We start from the raw sequence: 25,013 nt of genomic DNA, 5'->3' as shown, positions 1-25,013 counted from the left end.
ACTATCCCTTCCTTTATATCCCTTCCTTAAAAAAAAGCTGTCAGATGGAGGTGTTTTTCAATTACATCAGGTGTTTTTCAATTACATCAGCCCTACAGAAAAGGACGTGTTAACCAAAGCACTCACTGACTTGGTGAGTAGACATGGATGAGATCCTCAGTGTCCTCAGCGGCCACAACTGCTCTGTGCTCCCAAATAAAATAACCTCCCAAATATACTGGAATAAATTGCACATAAGGAGAGGGTGTAACAAACAGCCTTCATAATAAAGTCCTGGCATCCCATTCTGAGATCTATTGGGGAATCCATGAGTGCAGACAGGCTGGAAAAGAATATTGAAGATCTCCAACTAAAGGCAAGAAGTGTGGCAAAATTCATCAAGTTCCCACAATCAATGTGACCATCTAAAACTGTTTACATTTGACATTTTAGTCATTTAGCAGACGCTCTTATCCAGAGCAGTAGTAAGTGCATTCATTTTCGTACTTTTTTCATACTGTTTTCAAACCATCACATCCAATCACCTCCTGTGATTCATTGAGGAGAGAGACCAGATGGAGCTTGGTCTCTTCCTCAGATATTGCAAAGGTTCCCATTTATTTATATCCATGATATCGTTCACAGAATGACTGAATTTGCAAGACAGTCAGTTGTTCACACTTGTACTTATCGCCTAGAGTTGGCATGTGACTACAGCACTTATGCAGAATTTAGGGCAGAGTTTTGCTCTATGCTGAACAGTGGAGTGTGGGTAATGGACATGTTATAGATGTATCTGTACTCAGGTAACAATTCCTGGGTCTAACTTTCTTAGAAAGTTGTGGTTTACTGTTCCCCCTAAAGAAACAATGTCCCGTTTGGGCTTAATAGCAGCAAAAACAAACAAGAAGTAGTTTTGTAAAATGAAACACATACTCCAACATTTCATGTAGTGTCACGGCTTCAATAAGTAGTGAGTGCAGGAGTCAGGCGCAGAGAGCAGGGTAGTTCAAAAGATGTGGATCTTTAATATTCCAACAAAACCAGAGAGACGGTCACGCCACACACACAAGGGCGCGTAAAGTCCCAGTCCAACCAAACAGGACGAAACTGATCGGAAAAAGAAACCACAAGAATAATCAAACACCATCAACAGAAAAACAAGCCCGCACAAAATCCGGCGGGCCTACTGGGTTTAAATCAAATCAAATCAAAATTATTTATATAGCCCTTCGTACACCCGCCAACCCAGAATAGCCCACAACCAAACCTAAACATGAAACAGGTGCAACAAATCAGACACAACTAAATGAAACAGAAAAGGGAATCGGTGGCAGCTAGTCGGCCGGCGACGACGACCGCCGAGTGCCGCCCGAACAGGAAGAGGCACCATCTTCGGCGGGATTCGTGACATGTAGACCACAGACTGTTTGTTATTTCCGCCGCAAATGGTGGGCAAAATGTTGTGGTGCTGAAAGACAGCTCCGCCATTAATCCAGGTATCCTAAAAACATGTCTAAATGACTAGAAATATACTGTAACACATGCAGTATGTTTGGAATTTGTAATTCCTCGGCTTGCCATTGTTTGTATTTTCTTGCTGGAGGCCTCAGCCTGTACACTACAGTACCACATGGCTACTTACAGCAGATGTGCTCCAATCAACGGTCTTAGATATTTGTAGAGTCTTACCGCTCTGGTGCACTATGCCACTGCTCTAGATCATTTTCCTCCATCACTAGCATACAAAAGTCAAATACAGTAGATCACGTACAAAAGGAATGTCAGATATTCAAAGGCATACATCCTCTTGGAAAATCACTTTGAGTCTGTCAGGATCCACTGGATGCAAAGAGTCCAGTGCACAATGCCATTCTAGTAAGTTAAACACAAGGAAGGTTTTCCATGGTTGAAATCCTGTCCATTGCTAACAGGTCTAATAGAATGGTTGTTCCACATGTTCATAACCGTGTCCAGTTCATCCTATGGCATAAACAATAATTTAATCATAATGATTGCAGAAATAAACAAGAATAGCCTAGAATAGGTCAGGGACACTAAATTACAATCAAATAGCCTACCCTGCTCTACATGCCCATTACTGTTTTAAGATTTGATTGAATATAAGTGTACCTGAATTGGTGGAAGGGTACATAATTTAACGAGACCCTTGTCAATATCATCGCCAGTGAAACCCCCTTGGACTAACATTCGTGAAACACGTCCCTCTAGTAGTCAGCATTCTGTCTTCAATAGATCCCCCACCAACTTTCAATCTGTTGATTTGCTATACTTGTTCCTTGCAACACACATGGTCTATGCACTGTACCCATGTTGTCTTCGTGGAGAAATTGCTGTAGTCTGTTCACATTGACATTTTCATTCCCCAAATCAGACCTTACTATGTGTGTGCAACTGCCTCTTTCACTAACTGCATGGAAGAAGGACACAGCAATAACTCTTGGGTTATTGTTTGTGAAGTTTGCCTGCATACAAATTACTGTATGTGACATGAAAACCTGTCGATACAGCCGTTAATACTAATTCCAGGCTTAAATATATCATACGAGTCCAAATGCCATACTGTGGCTTGTGAAAGTATTCACCCCCTTGGCATTTTTCATATTGTGTTGCCATACAACCTGGAATTAAAATATATTTTGGGGGTGTTTGTTTAAAATTTGATTTACACAACAGGCCTACCACTTTGAAGATGCTAAATGTTTTTTATTGAGAAACAAACAAGAAATAAGACAAAAAAACTGAAAACTTGAGCTTATATAACTATTCACCCCCCAAAGTCAATACTTTGTAGAGCCACCTTTCGCAGCAATTACAGCTGCAAGTCTCTTGAGGTATGTCTCTATAAGCATCTAGCACATCTAGCCACATGTTTTTGGCCCATTCTTCAAGGCAAAACTGCTCCGGCTCCTTCAAGTTAGATGGGTTTTGCTAGTGTACAGCAATCTTTAAGTCATACCACAGATTCTCAATTGGATTGAGGTTTGGGCCTAGACTAGGCCATTCCATAAAATGTAAATGTTTCCCCTTAAACCACTCGAGTGTTGCTTTAGCGGTATGCTTAGGGTCATTGTCCTGCTGGAAGGTGAACCTCCGTCCCAGTCTCAAATCTCTGGAAGACTGAAACAGGTTTCCCTCATGAATTTCCCTGTATTTAGCACCATCCTTAAATTCTGACCAGTTTCCCAGTCCCTGCCAATGAAAAACATCTCCACAGCACGATGCTGACACCACCAAGCTTCATTGTGGGGATGGTGTTCTCGGAGTGATGAGAGATGTTGGGTTTGCTCCAGATAAAACGTTTTACGTCATGGCCAAAACGCTAAATTTTAGTCTCATCTGACCAGATAACCTTCTTCCACATGTTTGGGGAGTCTGTCACATGCTTTTGGGGAACAACAAACGTGTTTGCTTATTTTTTCTTTAAGCAATGGCTTTTTTTCTGGCCACTCTTCCGTAAAGCCAAACTCTGTGGAGTGTATGGCTTAAAGTGGTCCTATGGACAGATACTCCAATCTCCGCTGTGTAGCTTTGCAGCTCCTTCAGGGTTATCTTTGGTCTCTTTGATGCCTCTCTGATTAATGCCCTCCTTGCCTGGTCCGTGAGTTTTGGTGGGCAGCCGTCTCATGACAGGTTTGCCATATTTTTTCTATTTTTTTTATAATGGATTTAATGGTGCTCCATGGGACGTTCAAAGTTTCTGATATTTTTTTATAACCCAACCATGATCTGTACCTCTCCACAACTTTGTCCCTGACCTGTTTGGTGAGCTTTTTGGTCTTCATGGTGCCCCTTGCTTAGTGATGTTGCAGACTCTGTGGCCTTTCAGAACAGGTGTATACAGTATATACTGAGATCATGTGACAGATCATGTGACACTTAGATTTCACACAGTTTGACTTTATTTAACTAATTATGTGACTTCTGAAGGTAATTGGTTGCACCAGATCTTATTTAGGTGCTTCATAGCACAGGGGTGAATACATATGCACACACCACTTTTCGTTTTTTTTTTTTTTATAATTTTTTAAATCAACTTATTTTTTTAATTTCACTTCACCAATTTGGACTATTTTGTGTATGTCCATTACATAAAATCCAAATAAAAATCATTTTAGATTACATGTTGTAATGCAACAAAATAGGAAAAATGCCAAAGGGGAAGAATACTTTTGCAAAGCACTGTAAGTAATTAGGCCCCGGGACACTATAGTGATGTCTCCTTGTCCTTTGATGCACTCCCTCTGGATGGAGATATGATTGTACTTCTCACACTATGGCTCTGGTAAGCCGTAACCCGGCCAATCCTTATCTATAATGCACAAAAAATAAATGGATGCGCTGATACACCATGGGCTCTGCTGCCTCAGCCATACTGTCAATCTGTCATCAATATTGTCCACTCCTGTTTACAGAGTTTATCTCGTGATCTCAACAAAACAACTCTTGTTATGTGGTGATCACAAGAAAATGATCTTGTCATCTCATTAAAACCAGGGAATAATTGTTTATTTCATATATCCTTTCTAGATTTCTGTACTAATCAACTGTATGGCAAGAACATAATCATTTAGATGTGATTACATTGGTAAAATCACTGCTCTATTAAAATATATGAATCTTATGGTATTTCTCCAATGCCGAACCTGTGTGTCTTGTTTGCAGTGAAACTGTCGCTGTATGCAAAGAATTCAATCGGAGATTCAATCGTTTCTATTTACACTTTTATCCAACTGTTGGTACTTGCTTCTGTTTACAGTTCCTTCGGAAAGTATTCAGACCCCTTGACTTATTCCACATTTTGTTAGGTTACAGCCTTATTCTAAAATTGATTTAAAAAAATCTAAATCAATCCACCTACACATAATACCCAATAATGACAATGAAGATAATGGCAAAACAGTATTCAGACCCTTTTCTCAGTACTTTGTTGAAGCACCTTTGGTAACAACTACAACCTCCAGTCTTCTTGGGGATGATGCTACAAGCTTGGTACACCAGTATTTGGGGAGTTTCTCCCATTATTCCCTGCAGATCCTCTCAAGCTCTGTCAGGTTGGATGGGAAGCATTGCTGCACAGATATTTTCAGGTCTCTCTAATGATGTTAGATCGGTCTTAAGTCTGGATTCTGACTGGGCCACTCAAGGACATTCAGAGACTTGTCCCAAAGCCACTCCTGCATTGTCTTGGCTGTGTGCTTAATGTCATTGTCCTGTTGGAAGGTGAACATTCGCCCCAGTCTGAGGTCCTGAGGGCTCTGGAGCAGGTTTTCATCAAGGATCTCTCTGTACTTTGCTCCGTTGATCTTTGCCTTGATCCTGACTAGTCTCCCAGTTCCTGCCGCTGAAAAACATCCCCACAGCATGATGCTGCCACCACCATGCTTCACCGTAGGGATGGTGCCAGGTTTCCTCCAGACATAAAGCTTGGCTTTCAGGCCAGAGAGTTCAATATTGGTTTCATCAGACCAGAGAATCTTGTTTGTCATGGTCTGAGAGTCCTTTAGGGGCCTTTTGGCAAACTCCAAGCGGGCTGTCAAGTGCCTTTTACTGAGGAGTAGCTTCCGTCTGGCCACTCTACAAAAATGTCTGTTTGGTGAAGTGCAGCCGAGATGGTTGTCCTTCTGGAAGGTTCTCCCATCTCCACCGAGAAACTCTAGAGCTCTGTCAGAGTGATCATCGGGTTCTTGGTCACCTCCCTGACCAAGGCCCTTTTCCCCCGATTGTTCAGTTTGGATGGGTGGCCAGCTCTAGGAAGAGTCTTGGTGGTTCCAAACTTCTTCCATTTAAGAGTGATGGAGGTCACTGTGTTATTGTGGACTTTCAATGCTGCAGACATGTTTTGGTACTCTTCCCCAGACCTGTGCCTCAACACAATCCTATCTGGGAGCTCTACGGACAATTCCTTTGACCTCATGCCTTGGTTTTTTGCTCTGTCATGCCCTGTTAACTGTGGGACCTTGTGCCTTTCCAAATCATGACCAATCAATTGAATTTAACACAGGTGGCCTCCAATGAAGTTGTCATAACATTCCAAGGATCATCAATGAAACAGGATGTACCTGAGCTCAATTTCCAATCTCATAGCAAAGGGTCTGAATACTTGTGTAATTAAGGTTGATCTGTTTTTATTTTGTAATAAATTTGCACCAAAAAATAAATGATCTGTTTTCACTTTGTCATTATTGGGTATTGTGTGTAGATAGCTGAGGAGTCTTTATTTACTTAATCAATTTAAGAATAAGGCTGTAACTTAACAAAATGTGGAAAAAGTCAAGGGGTCTGAGTACTTTACGAAGGCACTGTATGCATCCTTTAACCACTGTAGTATGAGATTCTTGTTTCCTAATTTCCTAACGTTATGCCTTTACAATTTTCTGAGTCCCCGGGTGTGTAACTCAAATGTGTATTTGACTCTGGAATGGGAAGGTGTGAAACATATCAACGAGAGAAAGAATCCAATCAATGTTATCTTATAGCCTAAGTTCTCTTCATTATATGTGCTATCACTCCTCATGCCATGAAGGAGAAAACAATACCAGCATTAAACTTTGATTGAATGAAACTATATCAATGAATTTGAATCATATAGAAAAGTGAAAACAACTGTGATTCTGATTCTGATGTTTGTCCGGCAAGAGGAAATCTTAGCACTTCTCACACATAACATAGGCCTGAACAAAACATAGAAAACACAGCAGGAAAGAAACAACAGGAACAGTCAGACAAATAACTGCCCATATGGGGATGAAACTCCCCCCAAAGCATGTGCGCAACATTTAATTGGCTGATTTCTCTGAGCTGATGGGAGATCAGAGCAGTGGTAGAGTGGGTTGTCTGGGCTGGAGATCATGTGGCGGGCTTTGCGCTGTATAGGGCGTTCGTTCAGTAGGTGAGGAGGATCCAATCCGTTTAGATGCAGTGAAAAAAATGAAACAGTAGGCCACTCCAGTGACATTTTTTTATTTAAATAGGCAAGTTAGTTAAGAACACATTTTTATCTACAACGACAGCCTAGGAACAATGGGTTAACTGCCTTGTTCAGATGAAGAACGACAGATTTTTACCTTGTCAGCTAGGGGATTTGTTCTAGCAACCTTTCAGATGCTGGCCCAACACTTTAACCACTAGGCTACATGCCACCTAAACAAATCTTCAAGACATACAGTGCGAAACTTGAAAGTAGTTGTGGTTCTCACAATCAAGCGAAATGATACAATGTGCACCAGTGATCTGTGGAAAGGAAACAACTCGATATACAGTGTAACAACTTCACGCACAGATGTGAGATTTTTTTCCTGCTAGAGAAGCAATTGTGCTCTTAAATTGTAATTCAAAGTTGCACATGAAAATATTTAGCATCATATGACGGTCTGCTCTGCCATTCCTCCCCTTTACACCGAGGCTTCCAAAAATATAGGGCTGCTATAAGACCTAAATGGGAAAATAATGGACCAATGAAATAACTATAAAATAGCTCACCACTACCATGAGCGGTATATGTTTAAGGTATTAGTTGAATGGGGACAACAGCCTTTCTGAAAATACATTTAAATCATGTTTTAATTCATTTTTTTCCCACCCTACTCAATGTATTCATTGTATTCCATTTCAAATTTGGCTCTCAGTGTGACTTTAGTTCCGGGCTATTATGACGCATCTGGCAGTTCTTTCTCTGTATGTTACTAGCTAAATATATGGACCTGGTACTAAACAAGAGAGATGTTGCCATAAACAGAGCTTGTTGTCATAGAAACTAAACTGTCTCCAGGGCAGTTTCATTGTTTGGTGTAGATACAGTATGGCCCTTATTCTTTTCAGTCAATGTCAATCACATGGTTGTTTTGACTTTACCATGGGGACGGTGTTGAGAAAATCCATCCACCAGTACACCAGGCTCCCTGTGGATAAAGCACAGTAGGGTGGGCCTCATTCCAGCAGAGAACAAAAGACTACATAGAAAGTTTTTAAATCAGCTTTTTTATTAAAGTTTTGACTTTATAATCGATACTGACAACATGTAATTTGAGGCTTGACAAATCTTGTTTTGTAGCTGAAGCATTCTCTTATTAATCGTGTTAAGAAGATGACAAAGATGTTATTTCATGGCAATCATGAAGGGCTCTGTGTGCGGCTTGTTCCGTGGAATGTCGTCGAAGACAACATAGATATTGTGCACAGATTATATGTCAGGGGAAAGAAACAAAAGGGATATTGGCTAGCAGAAACTGGATGGGAGGAGAAAGGGTATTTTAGAGGTTAATGTCCAATTAAATTAATCTCTCACCAAGCATTTGGGGATTTTATAACAGGCATTAAACTGATTTTATTGTACATTATTTCACATAATTTCATAGTGAGAGGTTATCTATTCACAAATAAGCAAGTTTAAAGTGGCAGGTAGTCTATAGTGGTTATAGTGTTGGGACAGTAATCGAAAGGTTGCTGGCTCGAATCGCCAAGCAACCTCTTACGCACGGATCCTGTTATAGGGATCAAAATCGACAACATCCGGTGAAGCTGGAGCGCTCCAAATTCAGATGACAAAATCGTAATATTAAACATTCATGAACATACAAGTGTCCTACATAATTTAAAAGCTTAACTTCTTGTTTATCCAGCCGCTTTGTCAGATTTCAAAAAGGCGTCAAGGCGAAAGCATACCATGCGATTATCTGAGGACAGCGTCCCACACACAAAAGCATTAAAAACATTTTCCAAACCAGCACAGGCATCACAAAAGTCAGAAATAGCAATAAAATAAATCACTTACCTTAGAAGATCTTCCTCTGTTTGCAATCCCAAGAGTCCCGGCTACACATCAAATGGTCGTTTTGTTCTTTATATCCCAAAATTATCACTTTAGTTGCAGCAATGATTCAGTAATCAACCGGTTCCACTAGTTGAACATGCATACAAAGGAGTCCCAGAAGTTACCAGTAAACTTCATCCAAACAAGTCAAACAACGATTCTAATCAATCCTCAGGTACCCTAATATGTAAATAAACAATAAAACTTAAGATGGAGAATAGTGTGTTCATTACCGGAGATAAATAACGAAGTGCGCGCCCTCATCCACGCGCTCCATAAGACTACAATCCAAATGAGAGCCACTTTGAAAAACTACAAATTCTAGCTCATATTTCAAAAAACAAGCCTGAAGCCCTTTCTAAAGACTGTTGACATCTAGTGGAAGCCATAGGAACTGCAATCTGGGAGCCAGTCACCTCAAAACATGCAACCAATTACATGCATATCCTAGCTTCTGGGCCTGAGAAACAGGCAGTTTACTTTGGGCACGTCAGTCATCCGAATTCCCGAACACCCAAACAATATGCCCTGACTCTCTTGAAGCACTCATTAGACTATATACAGTTGAAGTCGGAAGTTTACATACACATTAGCCAAATACATTTGAACTCAGTTTTTCACAATTCCTGACATTTAATCCTAGTAAAAATTCCCTATCTTAGGTCAGTTAGGATCACTACTTTATTGCAAGAATGTGAAATGTCAGAATAACCGGAGAGAATGATTTATTTCAGCTTTTATTTCTTTCACCACATTACCAGTGGGTCAGAAGTTTACATACTGAATTAGTATTTGGTCACATTGCCTTTAAATTGTTTAATTTGGGTTAAACGTTTCGGGTAGCCTTCCACAACCTTCCCACAATAAGTTGGGTGAATTTTGGCCCATTCCTCCTGACAGAGCTCATGTGACTGAGTCAGGTTTGTAGGCCTCCTTGCTCGACTACGCTTCTTCAGTTCTGCCCACACATTTTCTATAGGATTGAGGTGAGGAGTTTGTGATGGCCACTCCAATACCTTGACTTTATTATCCTTAAGCCATTTTGCCACAACTTCGAAAGTATGCTTGGGGTCATTGTCCATTTGGAAGACCCATTTGCGACCAAGCTTAACTTCCAGACTGATGTCTTGAGATGTTGCCTCAATATATCCACATAATTTTCCCTCCTCATGATGATGTATATTTTGTGAAGTGCACCAGTACCTCCTGCAGCAAAGCACCCCCACAACATGATGCTGCCAGCCCTGTGCTTCACGGTTGGGATGGTGCTCTTCGGCATGCAATTCTCCCCCTATTTCCTCCAAACATAACGATGGTCATTATTGCGAAGCAGTTCTATTTTTATTTCAAAAGACCAGAGGACATTTCTCCAAAAAGCACAATCTTTGTCCCCATGTGCAGTTGCAAACCATAGTCTGGCTTTTTTATGGCGGTATTGGAGCAGTGGCTTCTTCCTTGCTGAGCGGCCTTTCAGGTTATGTCGATATAGGACTCGTTTTACTGTGGATATTGATACTTTTGTACCTGTTTCCTCCAGCATCTTTGCTGTTAGTCCTTTGCTGTTGTATGCTGTTGTTCTGGGATTGATTTGCACTTTTCGCACCAAAGTATTTTCATCCCTAGGAGACAGAACACATCTCCTTCCTGAGCGGTATGACGGCTGCGTTGTCCCACGGTGTTTATACTTGCGTAATATTGTTTGTACAGATGAACATGGTACCTTCAGGCGTTTGGAAAGTGCTCCCAAGGATGAACCAGACTTGTGGAGGTCTACACATTTTTTCTGATGTCTTGGCTGATTTATTTTGATTTTCCCATGATGTCAAGCAAAGAGGCACTGAGTTTGAAGGTCGGCCTTGAAATACATCCACAGGTACATCTCCAATTGACTCAAATGATGTGAATTAGCCTATCAGAAGCTTCTAAAGCCAGGACATCATTTTCTGGAATTTTCCAATCTGTTTAAAAGCACAGTCAACTTATTGTATATAAACTTCTGACCCACTGGAATTGTGATATAGTGAATTATATGTGAAATAATCTGTCCATAAACAATTGTTGGAACATTTACTTGTGTCATGCACACAGTAGATGTCCTAACTGACTTGCCAAAACTATAGTATGTTAACAAGAACTTTGTGGAGTTGTTGAAAAAATAGTTTTAGTAACTCCAATCTAAGTGTATGTAAACTTAGAAATGTCCTTGTTTTTGAAAGAAAGCAGATTTTTTTGTCCATTAAAATTGATCACAAATACAGTGTAGACATTGTTAATATTGTAAATGACTATTGTAGCTGATTTAAAAAAAATGGAATATCTACATAGGCGTACAGAGACCCATTATTAGCAACCATCATTCCTATGTTCCAATGGCACGTTGTGTAGCCAATCCAAGTTTATAATTTTAAAAGGCTAATTGATCATTTGGAAACCCTTTTGCAATTATGTTAGCACAGCTGAAAACTGTTGCCCTGATTAAAGAAACAATAAAACTGGCCTTCTTTAGTCTAGTTGAGTATCTGGAGCATCAGCGTTTGTGGGTCGATTACAGGTTCAAAATGACCAGAAACAAAGAGCTTTCTTCTGAAACTCGTCAGTCTATTCTTCATTAAATAGTACCCACAAAACACCAGTCTCAATGTCAAGAGTGAAGAGGTGACTCTGGGATGCTGGCCTTCCAGGTAGAGTTGCAAAGAAAAGCCATGTCTCAGACTGGTCAATAAAAATAAAATATTATAATTGGCAAAAGAACACAGACACTGGACAGAGGAACTCTGCCTAGAAGGCCAGCATCCCGGATTCACCTCTTCACTGTTGACATTGAGACTGGTGTTTTGCGGGTACAATTTGATGAAGCTGCCAGTGGAGGACTTGTGAGGTGTCTGTTTCTCAAACTAGACACTCTAATGTACTTGTCCTCTTGCTCTGTATTGCACCGGGGCCTCCCACTCCTCTTTCTATTCTGGTTAGAGCCAGTTCGCGCTGTTCTGTGAAGGGAGTTGTACACAGCATTGTACAAGATCTTCAGTTTCTTGGCAATTTCCCACATGGAATAGCCTTCATTTCTCAGAAAAAGAATAGACTGACGAGTCTGGGCATTCTCCAGGCATGGTTGGATCAGAGTGGTGTAGATCGACAAGATCATCAGCGGGAAGGCCGTTTCTTTCCATCACAGTCAGGAAATGGAGATAATAACGTGAAGCCTCTTTCAATGTCTGGTCAGTATGTTGTTCCCCAATGAGTTGGTTGTCCTATTGGAAGCCTTGTTATTATGTGCTTTTCCAACTGGAACAGCCTGTCCACCTATTATTAGTGGAGCTGTTTGGGGAGGATTTTGGGAGAAGCAGATTCTTAGTTTGACAGACTTCTTTCCATTAAGAAGCATGTGGTTCTCTATCGTCCAATCCTCCAGTTGCTTTTCCTCCTCTTCCGTTGAGGTAACATTTTCAATGTTGACTAGCCTTAAATCACAGGACAGCCCAATGTCATCGGCGTAGCAGGTGTCCAGTGTATCCTCAAATATGACTCTCTGAGTGGACATGTGAAGCAGGAAGACGAGACGACCACACCCTGTGGGACCCCAGATGTTACATCTGTCCATGAGCTGTAAATTCCATTTTCCATCACCCTCTGTGTTCTCCCTGTTATATAGCTGTGAAGCCAGGTGAGTTGCCTTGGACACAGACCCAGACTGGCCAGATGCAGGAGGAGTTTAGCATGGTTACCACGATCAAAAGCCTTTGACATGTCCGCCAGCAGAACCCAGACCATTATCGGCTGCTTTGAGTCTGTCTCCATAAGCCAGGTGTGTCCGGTTCTGATCAGCGCATTTGTTGTGCTGTGTTCAGGCAAGTATGCATACTGGTTTTTGCATTCTTCAAGTGCAAATGGTATGAGCTTCTTGGCAACGAGAATTTCCTGGAATTCACCCAGACAAAATGTCAGAGAGATTGGTCTCCAATCACTTTTCTATCCAGGGCTGGGGACCTTAGGAATGGGGCAGATGTTGACAGTCTTCCACACTGTAGAAATGGAGCCCTATTGTAAGTGAGTGAGTGACCACTGATGATAGATCCTCAGAAAATTCCTTCAGTAACCAGGGGGATACCATCTGGACCCCTTGCTTTCTTTAGACGGAGTCTTGAAAGACCTTGATTCATTTGTCCAATGTTGCGTAGTTCTCCTTCCCCAACAGGCCTCGGAAGAGGAAAAACAGTGAGGGTTGTATTTCCCAGTCATGCTTCAGCAAAGAACTTGTTCAAGACCTCAGTAACGTCGTCATTTTCCACACAGTCAATCTGTATCGTCTCTCCAGATGATTTTGACCTACAAAGCACTTGGTTGATGAAGTCCCGCACTTTTTGGGGGTTCTTATTTTTGAGCGCTTGAATTTAATTTGTGTAGTAGTTTTTCTTTTCTTTGCCCATCGGATGAGCTTTTGAACAGGGTTTCTCGGTTTTTTTTTTCAATTTCTCCGTTTTCCCTTTTCTGTCAAATATTTGTTGCATTTTCTTGGTGGCCGTTTTTAGTTGTTCCGTCATCCATGGCTGATGTTTTTTTCTTTTGTAAGGGCATACAATATTGTCAGTCCCACAGGAAACCCCACACACATTCATATACACTACATACGCACATATGCACACACTTTTGCACTCATCATATGCTGCTGCTACTCTGTTCTTTATTTTACTCTTATTACTATCTATCCTGATGCCTAGTCACTTTACTCTGCCTTCATGTACATATCTACCTCAAATATCTCATACCTCTGCACTGGTACTCCCTGTACGGGGTGGCAGGGTAGCCTAGAGGTTAGAGCGTTGGACTAGTAGCCGGAAGGTTGCAAGTTCAAACCCCCGAGCTGACAAGCTCACTCGGACGTGTGGAGTTTGTCTAGATTCTGAAATACTAATTTTCACATTCATATCTCAAAACTACCCTTTGATTTAGCTTTCTTTCTGTTTTTTATAATCTGTCGTTCTGCCCCTGTACAGGCAGCACTGTTCCTAGGCCGTCATTGAAAATAAGAATTTGTTCTTAACTGACTTGCCTAGTTAAATAAATAAATAAAGCTCCATTCTTGTGTATTTTATTTTATTCCTCTTGTGTTACTATTTATTTTTTAAACTCTGCATTGTTAGGAAGGGCTCGTAAGCAAGCATTTCACGATAAAGTCTACACCAGTTGTATTCGGCACATGTGACAAATACATTGTATTTGATCCTTCTGTCTTTCCTCTGATACTGTGGAATATATTATGATAATTCACATTCTCAGTGGTACCACAATTTCCCTGACACATGTAAAGCTGAGGAAAATGGAAGAGATGTGAAATTACCTAAGACATCCCTCAATAAATTGTGGTTTCATATTGATATTCAGCTTTGACTTTGGTTACATACCGTATTACATTGTTGAGCAACAGATAAATATTATGTACTGTAGTAACCATATTCAATTGGTGTGGCTCATTTAAGTTCTCTTTAAATCTAGGGACTGTAAGTCCATGTCACAGCATCGGAGAAGCTACAACACTCAGTAACAACAAATAAAACAACTAAATAACAACTACTGTATTGGCCGAGTACCATCTCACAACGCCGTTGGGCTGAATTCAGAAACCTAAAAGAGTTAGTATGTGTGCATATATTTTAGCAACAAGAAATAATAATCACATGCCATAGAGTGGTGTTTTGCGGGTACAAATAAGTTATTCATATTTGAGAGGATTGACAACAACAGACATCCAGTCAGTCGAACAGCAATGGAGATTTTTAAGGCCATGGACTCTATTGAAAGCCGCAGCACAATTGAGGCTAGGGCTGGCTTTGATTCCTCTAAGCAGCTAGGTTATTCCACAGCAGAGAAGAGGGAGATGAACACACCGGCAGAAGAGATTGGCGGAGGTGGAGGGAGGGAGAGGGAAAACGCTGAGGGACACATACATTTCTAGGTGAGGAGGTGAGGTGGAAAGTTGAGGCCGGATGTAGCGTTTTAATACCGTTCTCCCTAGTTGGCTCTTTGCGAAGCCTGTAGACAGCTCACGCTGTGAGAGCACTTTGACTGTTGTTCTAAATTGCCCTCCTACCTTGTCTCTGAGCTACTCAGGTTGCTATGGTATACATATAGTCAAGCTGCATATAGGTGTTGGTTCAACATTAGCTAGCTTGCAGAATCGGTGGCCAGTCTATAGGCATTAGAATGAGATAGCATAGGGCAAGAGTCCCATTGAACTTCTGATTAGCTAGGAGGGTTTCAAAAGGCTCCAATCTCCCATGCCACGGTGAGATTGTGCTCACAGTGTCACTAGCCATCTCTACAAAGGGCAAATGAAGAGATAGAGTAAGAGAAAAACTCAAAGGGAACACATCAAGCCTCCATTGTGTGACTTGTTTTTTCTCCCCTTTTCATTCCCTGGGGTTATTTGGAATAAAAGGCTGATATCTTTGATGTGGTAGGGAGAGATGCAGGAGGGTGGTGAACTGGACACATTAACGAAGAGAAGGGACCCAGGGGTCCAGACACTCAGGTTTAAATTCCATTTATAGCAGGATAGACTGTGTAACTGCGTCCCAAATTATACCCAATTCCCTCAGTAGTGCACTACTTTTGACCAGAGCCTTATGGGGAAGCCCTAAATAGGGAATATGGTGCCATTAAATTGCACATTTTGGGATGCAGCCAGTGTATGAGAAGACGATGTGAGTAAGCTCTGGCCAGGCGAAGTAGTAGAGGAGTCATTGGAGCTTGCAGTCTCATCCTCGGTAAAAGCTCAAAGCTATGGTGATGTAGAAGCCGACTCCACCGCAATGACTATGCTTTGACACACACACACACACACACACACACACACACAGAGGCACCAATACGCACGCACACACACACACACTGGCGCTTATACGCATGCACACACACGCACACACACGCTCCAGTGAACCCTCATTAACTTCACTGAACCATACCTAATGATTTAAAAAGCACATTCATACATAACAGGTGATTTTGCAGAGGTGCTGCAATTTACTGAAACAGGTGATTTTGCAGAGGTGCTGCAATTTACTGAAACCTCGACTCTGTGATTTGTCACTGTACTTTGAGTTCTGTTATTTCAGAGATGCGTGTTTCGTAATCATAGATGGATGGCTATAGTATTTGTTTCAAATGCCCTTTAATCATCTTTAAATATCGTGGACAGTAAGTGTCATAACCACAGGAGGATGACGGCACCTTAATAGAGGAGGTCGGGCTTGTGGTAATGGCTGGAGTGGAATCAGCGGAATGGTATCAAATACATCAAACACATGGTTCTCTGCTCAGCAGCCTCTACTGGTCATAACATAAAATGCATGACACGTCATTCATATTAGATTATATGTAATTTGTTGTCAAAGTCTATGCACTTGGCATGCCAATTTCAATATACAGGGTATTTTATTGCAATGACAAACAAGGTGACCCTAACTCTTCTTCAATAACACTGACTATATCTTTCAGAAAAGTGTCAGAATGACTAGAATGGGATTCACAAGGTAATATACTTCAATATGATATAATATGATATGATGTAACATGAGGCAATCTCTCTTCTTTAACTTCAATGCAGGTGCGTCTGGTGGTGGAGTTGTTGTGGCCTCTCTTCCTGTTCTTAATCCTCGTCAGGGTGAGATCAACCAATCAACCCATTTATCAGGGCGGATGTAAGTAGAACAGTCCCACTCTAAGCAAATGACAACTTAGAAAGGCTTTATAAAGCATGTGAACTCTCACTGTCAACTGCATTTATTTTCAGAAGACTTGTAAATATTTGTATGAACACAACAAGATTCAACAACTGAGACAAAAACTGAACAAGCTCCACAGACATGTGACTAACAGAAATGGAATAATGTGTCCCTGAACAAAGGGGGGTAAACATCAACAGTTAGAGTCAGTATCTGGTGTGGCCAACAGCTGCATTAAGTACTGCAGTGCATCTCCTCCTCACGGACTGCACCAGACTTGCCAGTTCTTGCTGTGAGATGTTACCCCACTATTCCACCAAGGCACCTGCAAGTTCCTAAACATTTCTGGGGGGAATGGCCATAGCCCTTACCCTCCGATCCAACAGATCCCAGACGTCCTCAATGGGATTGAGATCCGGGCTCTTCGCTGGCCATGGCAGAACACTGACATTCCTGTCTTGCAAGAAATCACGCACAGAACAAGCAGTATGGCTGGTGGCATTGTCATGCTGGAGCATCATGTCAGGATGAGCCTGCAGGAAGGGTACCACATGAGGGAGGAGGATGTCTTCCCCTTGTTGCCATCCTGTACCTGTCCCGCAGGTGTGATGTTCGGATGTACCGATCCTGTGCAGGTGTTGTTACATGTGGTCTGCCACTACGAGGACGATCAGTTGTCCGTCCTGTCTCCCTGTAGTGCTGTCTTAGGCGTTTCACAGTACGGACATTGCAATTTATTTCACTGGCCACATCTGCAGTCCTCATGCCTCCTTGCAGCATGCCTAAGGCACGTGAGCAGGGATGAGCAGGGACCCTGGGCATCTTTCTATTGGTGTTTTTCAGAGTCAGTAGAAAGGCTGCTTTAGTGTCCTAAGTTTTCATAACTGTGACCTTAATTGCCTACCGTATGTAAGCTGTTAGTGTCTTTAAGACCGTTCCACAGGTGCATGTTCATTAATTGTTTATAGTTCATTGAACAAGCATGGGAAACAGTGTTTAAACCCTTTACAATGAAGATCTGCAAAGTTATTTGGATTTTTACGAATTATCTTTGAAAGACAAGGTCCTGAAAAAGGGACGTTTCTTTTTTTGCTGAGTTTATAAAGTATTTCCAAAATATATAGATATATATATAGAGATTTCATCATAGGTACACTTCAACTATGACAGACAACATGAGGGAAAAAAAATCGGGAAAATTACATTGTAGGTTTTTTGCCCCATTGTAGGTAGCCTGGGTTTCACTTTTTGTTTGTGGGTGTTTGTTTCCGTGTGAGTGTTTGTCGCCACACGGTACTGTTTCGGTTTTCGTCTTCATCACATCGTTTATTGTTTTGTATTTCAGTGTTCAGTTAGTTTTTAATAAATCGTCATGAACACTTACCACGCTGCATCTTGGTCCGATCCTTACCCCTCTTCAGACGAAGAGGAAATCTGCCGTTACAGATTTAATTCAACCCCTGCTATCATCTGAACACACATAAAACATGGCAAAATGTGTAGAATTTCAGGAAATTAGCATTAAAACTGCTAAATATTCTCTCTGCCAACAAGAAGGGTGTGAACTGTTTGGGGTCACATGGGTTGTGAGTTGGAGGTTTGTTAATACGCTGATAAATTATGATATCCATTCGAACCGACATTTGTGTGACTGGACCTTCTCAAATAGTACACCTGCTATAAAGGGTGCATAAAGGGTGACATACTAGCTCCATTTGTATGCCAAAATGGGAAATAATTCACTGTGACATAGTCCCCCAAAAATGTCATCCAATGCACTCCAATCACAACATTTCTAATCATGAAATGCAAACTTGTCACTTCCTTTCTGCATCTTCTTCTGTAACTTGGTCACCTGAAAAAAGTAGCAATGTCACCATGGACCAGCAAATGTCCTACTGTCCACTGTGACACACACTGTTCAGTATCAATCCCCTTACAAACTCTCATTAGTATGATGTCAATTTTAAGACACCGCTACTCCCTAGATACATACAGTGCATTCAGAAATTATTCAGACCCCTTGACTTTTTCCACATTCCGTTACGTTACAGTCTTATTCTAAAATTGATTAAATACACATTGTTGCTCATCAATCTACGCAGAATACTCCATAACGACAAAGCAAAAACAGTTGTTTATAAATGTTTGCTAAATTATACAAATAAATATACAGAAATACCTTATTTACATAAGTATTCAGACCCTTTGCTATGAGACTTGAAATTGAGCTCAGGTGCATCCTGTTGAAAAGGCACACTCCTGTCTATATAAGGTCCCACAGTTGGCAGTGCATGTCAGAGAAAAAAACAAGTCTGTAGAGCTCCGAGACAGGATTGTGTCGAGGCACAGATCTGGGGAAGTGTACCAAAGCATTTATGCAGAGTTGAAGGTCCCCAAGAACACATTGGCTTCCTCCTAAATGGTCTTCCAGTTTGGAACCACCAAGGCTCTTCCTAGAGCTGGCCACCTGGCCAAACCAAGCAATTGGGGGAAAAGGGCCTTGGTCAGGGAGGCAACCAAGAACTCGATGGTCACTCTGACAGAGCTTCAGAGTTCCTCTGTGGAGATGGGAGAACCTTACAGAAGGACAACCGTCTCTGCAGCACTCCACCAATCAAGCCTTTATGGTAGAGTGGCTAGACGTAAGCCACTTCTCAGTAAATGGAACATGACAACCAGCTTGGAGTTTGCTAAAATCCACCTAAAGGACTCTCAGACCATGAGAAGCAAGATTCTCCGGGCTAATGAAACCAAGATTGAACTCTTTGTCCTGAATATCAAGCGTCACTTCTGGAGAAATCCTGGCACCATCCCTACGGTGAAACATGGTGGTGGCAGCATCATGCTGTGGGGATGTTTTTCAGCGGCAGGGACTGGGAGACTAGTCAGGATCGAGGGAAAGATGAACAGAGGAAAGTACAGAGAGATCCTTGATGAAAACCTGCTCCAGAGTGCTCAGGACCTCAGACTGGGGAGAAAGTTCACCTTCTAACAGGACAATGACCCTAAGACCTGAAAATAGCTGCGCAGCAACACCCTCATCCAACCTGACAGAGCTTGAGAGGAGCTTCAGAGAAGAATGGGAGAAACTCCCCAAATACCGGTGTGCCAAGCTTGTACCCAAGAAATCTCTAGGCTGTAATCGCTGCCAAAGGTGCTTCAACAAAGTACTGAGTAAAGGGTCTGAATACTTATGTAAATGTGATATTTCTGTTTTTAGAAATGCACATTTGTCTAAAAACATGTTTTTTGCATAGTGATTATGGGGCATTGTGTGTAGATTGATGAGGAGAAAAATAATTTCATCCATTTTAGAATAAGGCTGTAACGAATCAAAATGTGAAGGGGTCTGCATCCTTTCCAAATGCACTGTAAGTAGGGACATTTAGCATGGTGAGTAGGGATGTCCTAAAATGTATACCAAACTGGTTATGAGCTCCCCAATGAAATGTCAAATTCAACTATCAATGTGGCCAATTGCCTATTTAAGATGACTGCTGAGCCAGCTGATGGGTTAGGTGGTCATCAGCTGACCATATTAAGATGGTTGAGACAGAACACACAGACACACACCAATCAATTCACTAAATGGAAGCCAGCTGAGGACATTGCAGCAAATAGGGTGGATAAATTAAGATGGCCGTTTACCAATGAAAAAAATGGTCAGGTCCGCAATGCAATAGCAGCTGGGTCTCGTCTACTTTGTTCCTTGACTTCCATTGAAACAAAAACAATTAGGGAGCGGGAGGACTCACTTCCTCTTCTATCTCTGACTGCAGTATGTATCTTTGAAGGAAAGTGGAGGATGAGGACTTTTTGGTGGCCATGTATGAAAGGAAATCATTTTTCTGGTTCCAGGTCATTATCCAAATAAAGCCATGCCGTCCTCCGGGTTGCTGCCTTGGCTTCAAGGCATGATGTGTAACATAGGCAACCCCTGTGTAAACCATCCCACGCCAGGAGAAGCACCAGGACAAGTCAACAACTTCAACAATTCCATGTATGTAGAAGGGCAACCATTTCAAACAATTTCCATACAGTGACAATTTCCAAATGTACTTCAATATATCCTAGTTTGACTTACATTATTTCACCTTGACAATGGTAGGTTGTGATGCTCATTTGGCCATTGATATTGTTTTAGGATGTGAGTTATAACATATGTGAAAAATGTTATAGCTATCTTTATTTAGCCATGAAGTTTGTTTGTTTGTTTATTTAAGATTTTTCTTGAATAATGTTACTTTTTTCAACCTTCCTCTGTCTAACCAGAATTGCTGGGATGTTGATCGAGCTGCAGTCACTTCTGGCAAACAGATCCATCCTAACCAAATTCCAGAGGCTTTCAGAGGATGTGGACCATTGGGCTTTGATTATACAGACATCTAACCCTGCAAACGGTACAGTATTTCAACATTTCAACTCAAATTGTTCAAACTGTTTTTAGGGCCCTGGAAAATCATGAGCCCTTTGGAGTGGTGATCTACTTTGGCACACAAACTCAACCGATCCAGTACCCACTGTTCAAAACTAAGTCTTAAACCAAACCCTGAAAATCTCATGAATAATAAAGCTTTTACAGCTTGTCCAATTACTGGTTCAGCAGTAATTGGAACAGTATAATACTTTACCAGACTGACAATCACTTCGCCATGGATTTGACCAAGGTCCTCTATCAACGAGAGTAGCCCATTCACAATTTGTTATTCTCCAACATCCCTTGAAAAACAATGACAACTGATTATTTATGATCCAATTTTCTGTGTGAAGTGGCAGATCGTTTATCTTTATAAGTTGTTACTTTGCATTTGGCTCATTTAGCCTGATGATATTCAGATTTTCATAAGGCACCTAATTTGCAAATAGGCAAAAGGGGGCTTGGCCATTGTTGAGCCTCGCACAAACACCACACTGAAAACCACATTTGCATTTTGGGGTCGCGGGCTTGTAATATACAAGATTAAATCCATCAGAGATCTGTGCCACAGCTTAATTAATGGGATACGCTGTCTGAGGCGAGATGGCGAAAGGTCATTAACACAAGCAAGAAGCAGAGGAATATCAAAGGGATAGGGATGGCAAAGGTGACTGTATTGTGCTTCTCACCGGAGATGATTAAATGTGCTAGGGTGGGGACGCCAATCTCGCAACCAAGTTCAGTCGGAGGCGAGAGCATGTTTTTGGTTTTGACATGTTAGCGTAATGTTGTCCTACCTGATTGGTGGTGTTACAATGATAATGACAGAGGTAGTAATAAGTGTATACTATTGGTAAGTGTATAGTATTTGTAAGAGCATAGTGGTAGTATGAGTATAGTATTAGCAAGAGTATAGTGGCAGCATGGTTATAGTATTAGCAAGTGTATAGCATTAGTATGAGAATAGTGGCAGCATGAGTATAGTGTTAGCAAGAGTATAGTGGTAATATGAGTATAGTATTAGCAGGTGTATAAGATTAGTATATGTATAGTATTAGTAAGCGAATAGTACAAGTAAGAGTATAGTATTGGTAAGAGCACATTGATAGTCAGAGTATAGTATTAGTAAGAGTATAGCATTAGTAAGAGTATAGTATTGGTAAGAGTATATAATTGGTATGAGTATAGTACTAGTAAGAGTATAGTGATATTAAGAGTATAGTAATAGTACTAGTATAGTATTAGTAAGAGTACAGTATTGGTAAGAGTATAGTATTGGTAAGAGTATAGTATTAATATGAGTATAGTGATATTAAGAGTATAGTGATAGTGAGAGTATGGTATTAGTACGATTATAGTACTAGTAAGAGTATAGTGATAGTAATAGTATAGTATTAGTACGAGTATTAGTAAGCGTATCAGTAAGGGTATAGTACCAGTAATATTATAGCATTGGTAAGAGTATAGTGAGAGCAATAGTGTAGTATTGGTAAGAGTGTAGTATTAATAAGAGTGTAGTGATAGTAAGAGTGTAGTATTAGTAACAGTGTATTATTAGTTAGATCATAGTGATTGCAAGAGTGTGGTGATAGTAAGAGTGTAGTGCTAGTAAGCATGTAGTTATAGTAAGGGTGTAGTATTAGAAGAGTGTAGTACTAGTACAAGTGTAGTGATGGTAATAGTGTAGTGATAGTAAGAGTTAAGTGATAGTAAGAGTATAATGGTAGTAATAGTATAGTGATAGTAAGAGTAAAGTATTAGTAAGGTCATAGTGTTAGTAAAAGGATATTATTCGTAAGAGTATAGTATTATTACGAGTATTTTGATAGTATTGTATGGTTTAAGTGAAAAAGTCCTTAGCATATCCACCAATATTGAAATTAGTTCCATAACAGATTTCATTATGTTCTATTTATTTACTCTAGAATTCTTAACCGAACCATGTAGCCTAGTAGCTAACCACTGCACAGGAAACTAGTACTGGGATGTATTTCGCTTGTGAGCTGCACCCTGACATTCTCATTCAAAGCGGGGAGGTTTGCATTCAACAGTCGATTGGTTTTGATTTTGTCACTGCGATCATGACTATCAGTGGGAATATATAGCTAGCTGGCTAATTGTTTTTGTTTGAATGATGCATCTGGTTACTGTACCAGCTTTTTTGTATCACCTGGTTGCTGGTTCCTGGTCTTTTGAAAATATAAATTGAAGAGTCGTTTGAAGCTGGCTCCTACTCTGAACTGTGTGTGGTGAGCTTTCTGGCTCCCAGAGCTGCTGAGACATCACCCAAGTGGGTACCATACATTCTGGAGGAGGAGAAGTCCAGTTGCTACACGACTCAGGCTGGTTCCCAGAGTAGCCCTCTACATGATCGTCACCAGACTCTATCTTTATCAACCATCTCCCTGACCCCCTTCCTCTGAACTGTCCCTCTCCATCTTTGGAGGATGCATGCACTCAAAGACTTGGCCTCTATTGGTTGACCTTACTAAAGCTAGGCTACTCATGATGATGTATCGGTTGACCTAACTATAGGTAGGCTACTCATGATAATGTACTGCTTGTACTGTTTTGCTTTTGAAGCACTTTGAGATTGTTATGAAAGGTGCTATAGAAATGTCATTTATTATTATCATCAGCACAAAATGGCTACTTAACTGACTGATACACGTTTAGCAATGATGTGCGAGCTCTCACTAAAACAATTAAACTGTTCGACCCTCCCTCGCTCTTATCCACATTTTATTGCAACATTCACTTGGAGAATACAATACAATTTCAATTCTGATTCATCAGTAGTTTATGACCCAATGCCCTCCAAAGTGATGAGTAAACAAATCAAAGCAAAGCACTCTGGGGAATTCTACACCTAATGCTGTCAACAACAACATGAGAAAGGAACATCACCTCTTTCAGAAATATCTCCCAATCTTTGATGTTTGACACTTTTAGGGAGTATATTGCATTCCATCTTCCCAAAAGAATGACACAGCTCCCTCAAAAATAGTTTTCACCCCAGATCCATTCTAACACGAAAGCACAACTTGTTCTCTTCTCTCCCTTCCTGTTTAAGGTCAGCCCATTCCTCTGAGAAGTATCCTAAATGACAATGAAATGTTCACTGCATATCTGAAGAAGAACTTGTCCATGCCATTGACAGTAGTCAACAGTCTGATGAACTCAAATATTCACCGGAATGAGGTGAGTCAGCAAAACGCCACACACACATTTATTTCACGTCATAGTACTGCATGCAAAATATGTGCAGAAAGGTCCGGAAACAACATTGCACTCTTAACAAACACAACACAAATGTATTTGCCTGCTTTTCTCTTAAACACTTTGCCCACACAACACATGAACACAGACTTTTCAGCAAGGGTGCAGTGGCCCTAGAGACAGTTTTGAAATGTCTTGTTCAAGAGCAAAATGGTTGGAGATTGTAGTTGGGATAGTAGGCGAGCAGTCTTGCACTTCTTTTAGTACCCAGCTATTGATTCAAACCAGGGACCTCTCCAACCTCTAGGCTACTACCTACCTCCCAAAATGATTGAACATATCACTGAATGTATTGCAAGGACATCATTTTCATCTTTGTTCAAGCCCAGCACTAACACACCTGGTTCAACTCATTTTACTAATCCCCAAGTCCCTGATTAGTAAAATCAGGTGTGTTAGCCTTGGGGGTTCCCAAGTGTGAATACTTGGGGGTCCCCCAGTAGTTGATTGAGGAACACTGCTTTACCTGGCTGGGACCTCTGTCTTTGTGTTTGGGTGAAATAAAGCTATACTGTAAGTGTGATCTATGAGCGACCCATTCAGATGTTCCCAATTGATACGCTGCTCCAACTGATATCAGAAGATGTGGAGGAAGACAATTATGTGTGCCAGGCAGTACACAATTCCCTGACAAGGGTGTTCAGATAGAATGCACAAGGATTAGGAGATCACCATCTCCTCCACTCACTGTCTAATGTGTGCGTGGGCCGGGGGTAGTGTGTGTGTGTTGTCTGTGTCTGTCTGCTCATGTGCATATGTGCAAAGTACAAAAACTGAAAAC

General features: G+C 41.1%; 1 protein-coding gene across 1 annotated transcript in view; it reads left to right on the top strand.

Moving 5' to 3' along the window:
• Window positions 1-25,013, top strand: part of LOC110500599 (phospholipid-transporting ATPase ABCA1) — a 279,746-nt gene that overhangs the window by 7,111 nt on the left and 247,622 nt on the right. The window contains exons 2-5 of the mRNA XM_090214665.1: window positions 16,416-16,509; window positions 20,395-20,536; window positions 20,809-20,936; window positions 24,027-24,154. Coding sequence (XP_090070791.1) covers window positions 16,416-16,509; window positions 20,395-20,536; window positions 20,809-20,936; window positions 24,027-24,154 — 492 coding nt within the window. The remainder of the gene's footprint in view (window positions 1-16,415; window positions 16,510-20,394; window positions 20,537-20,808; window positions 20,937-24,026; window positions 24,155-25,013) is intronic.

The sequence above is a fragment of the Oncorhynchus mykiss genome, chromosome 21, assembly GCF_057628025.1.
Source record: "Oncorhynchus mykiss isolate SJ-2025 chromosome 21, ASM5762802v1, whole genome shotgun sequence".
In the NCBI taxonomy this organism is placed as follows: Eukaryota; Metazoa; Chordata; class Actinopteri; order Salmoniformes; family Salmonidae; genus Oncorhynchus; species Oncorhynchus mykiss.
Note: the sequence above shows the minus strand (reverse complement) of the source record. Positions and strands in the feature narration are given on the sequence as shown.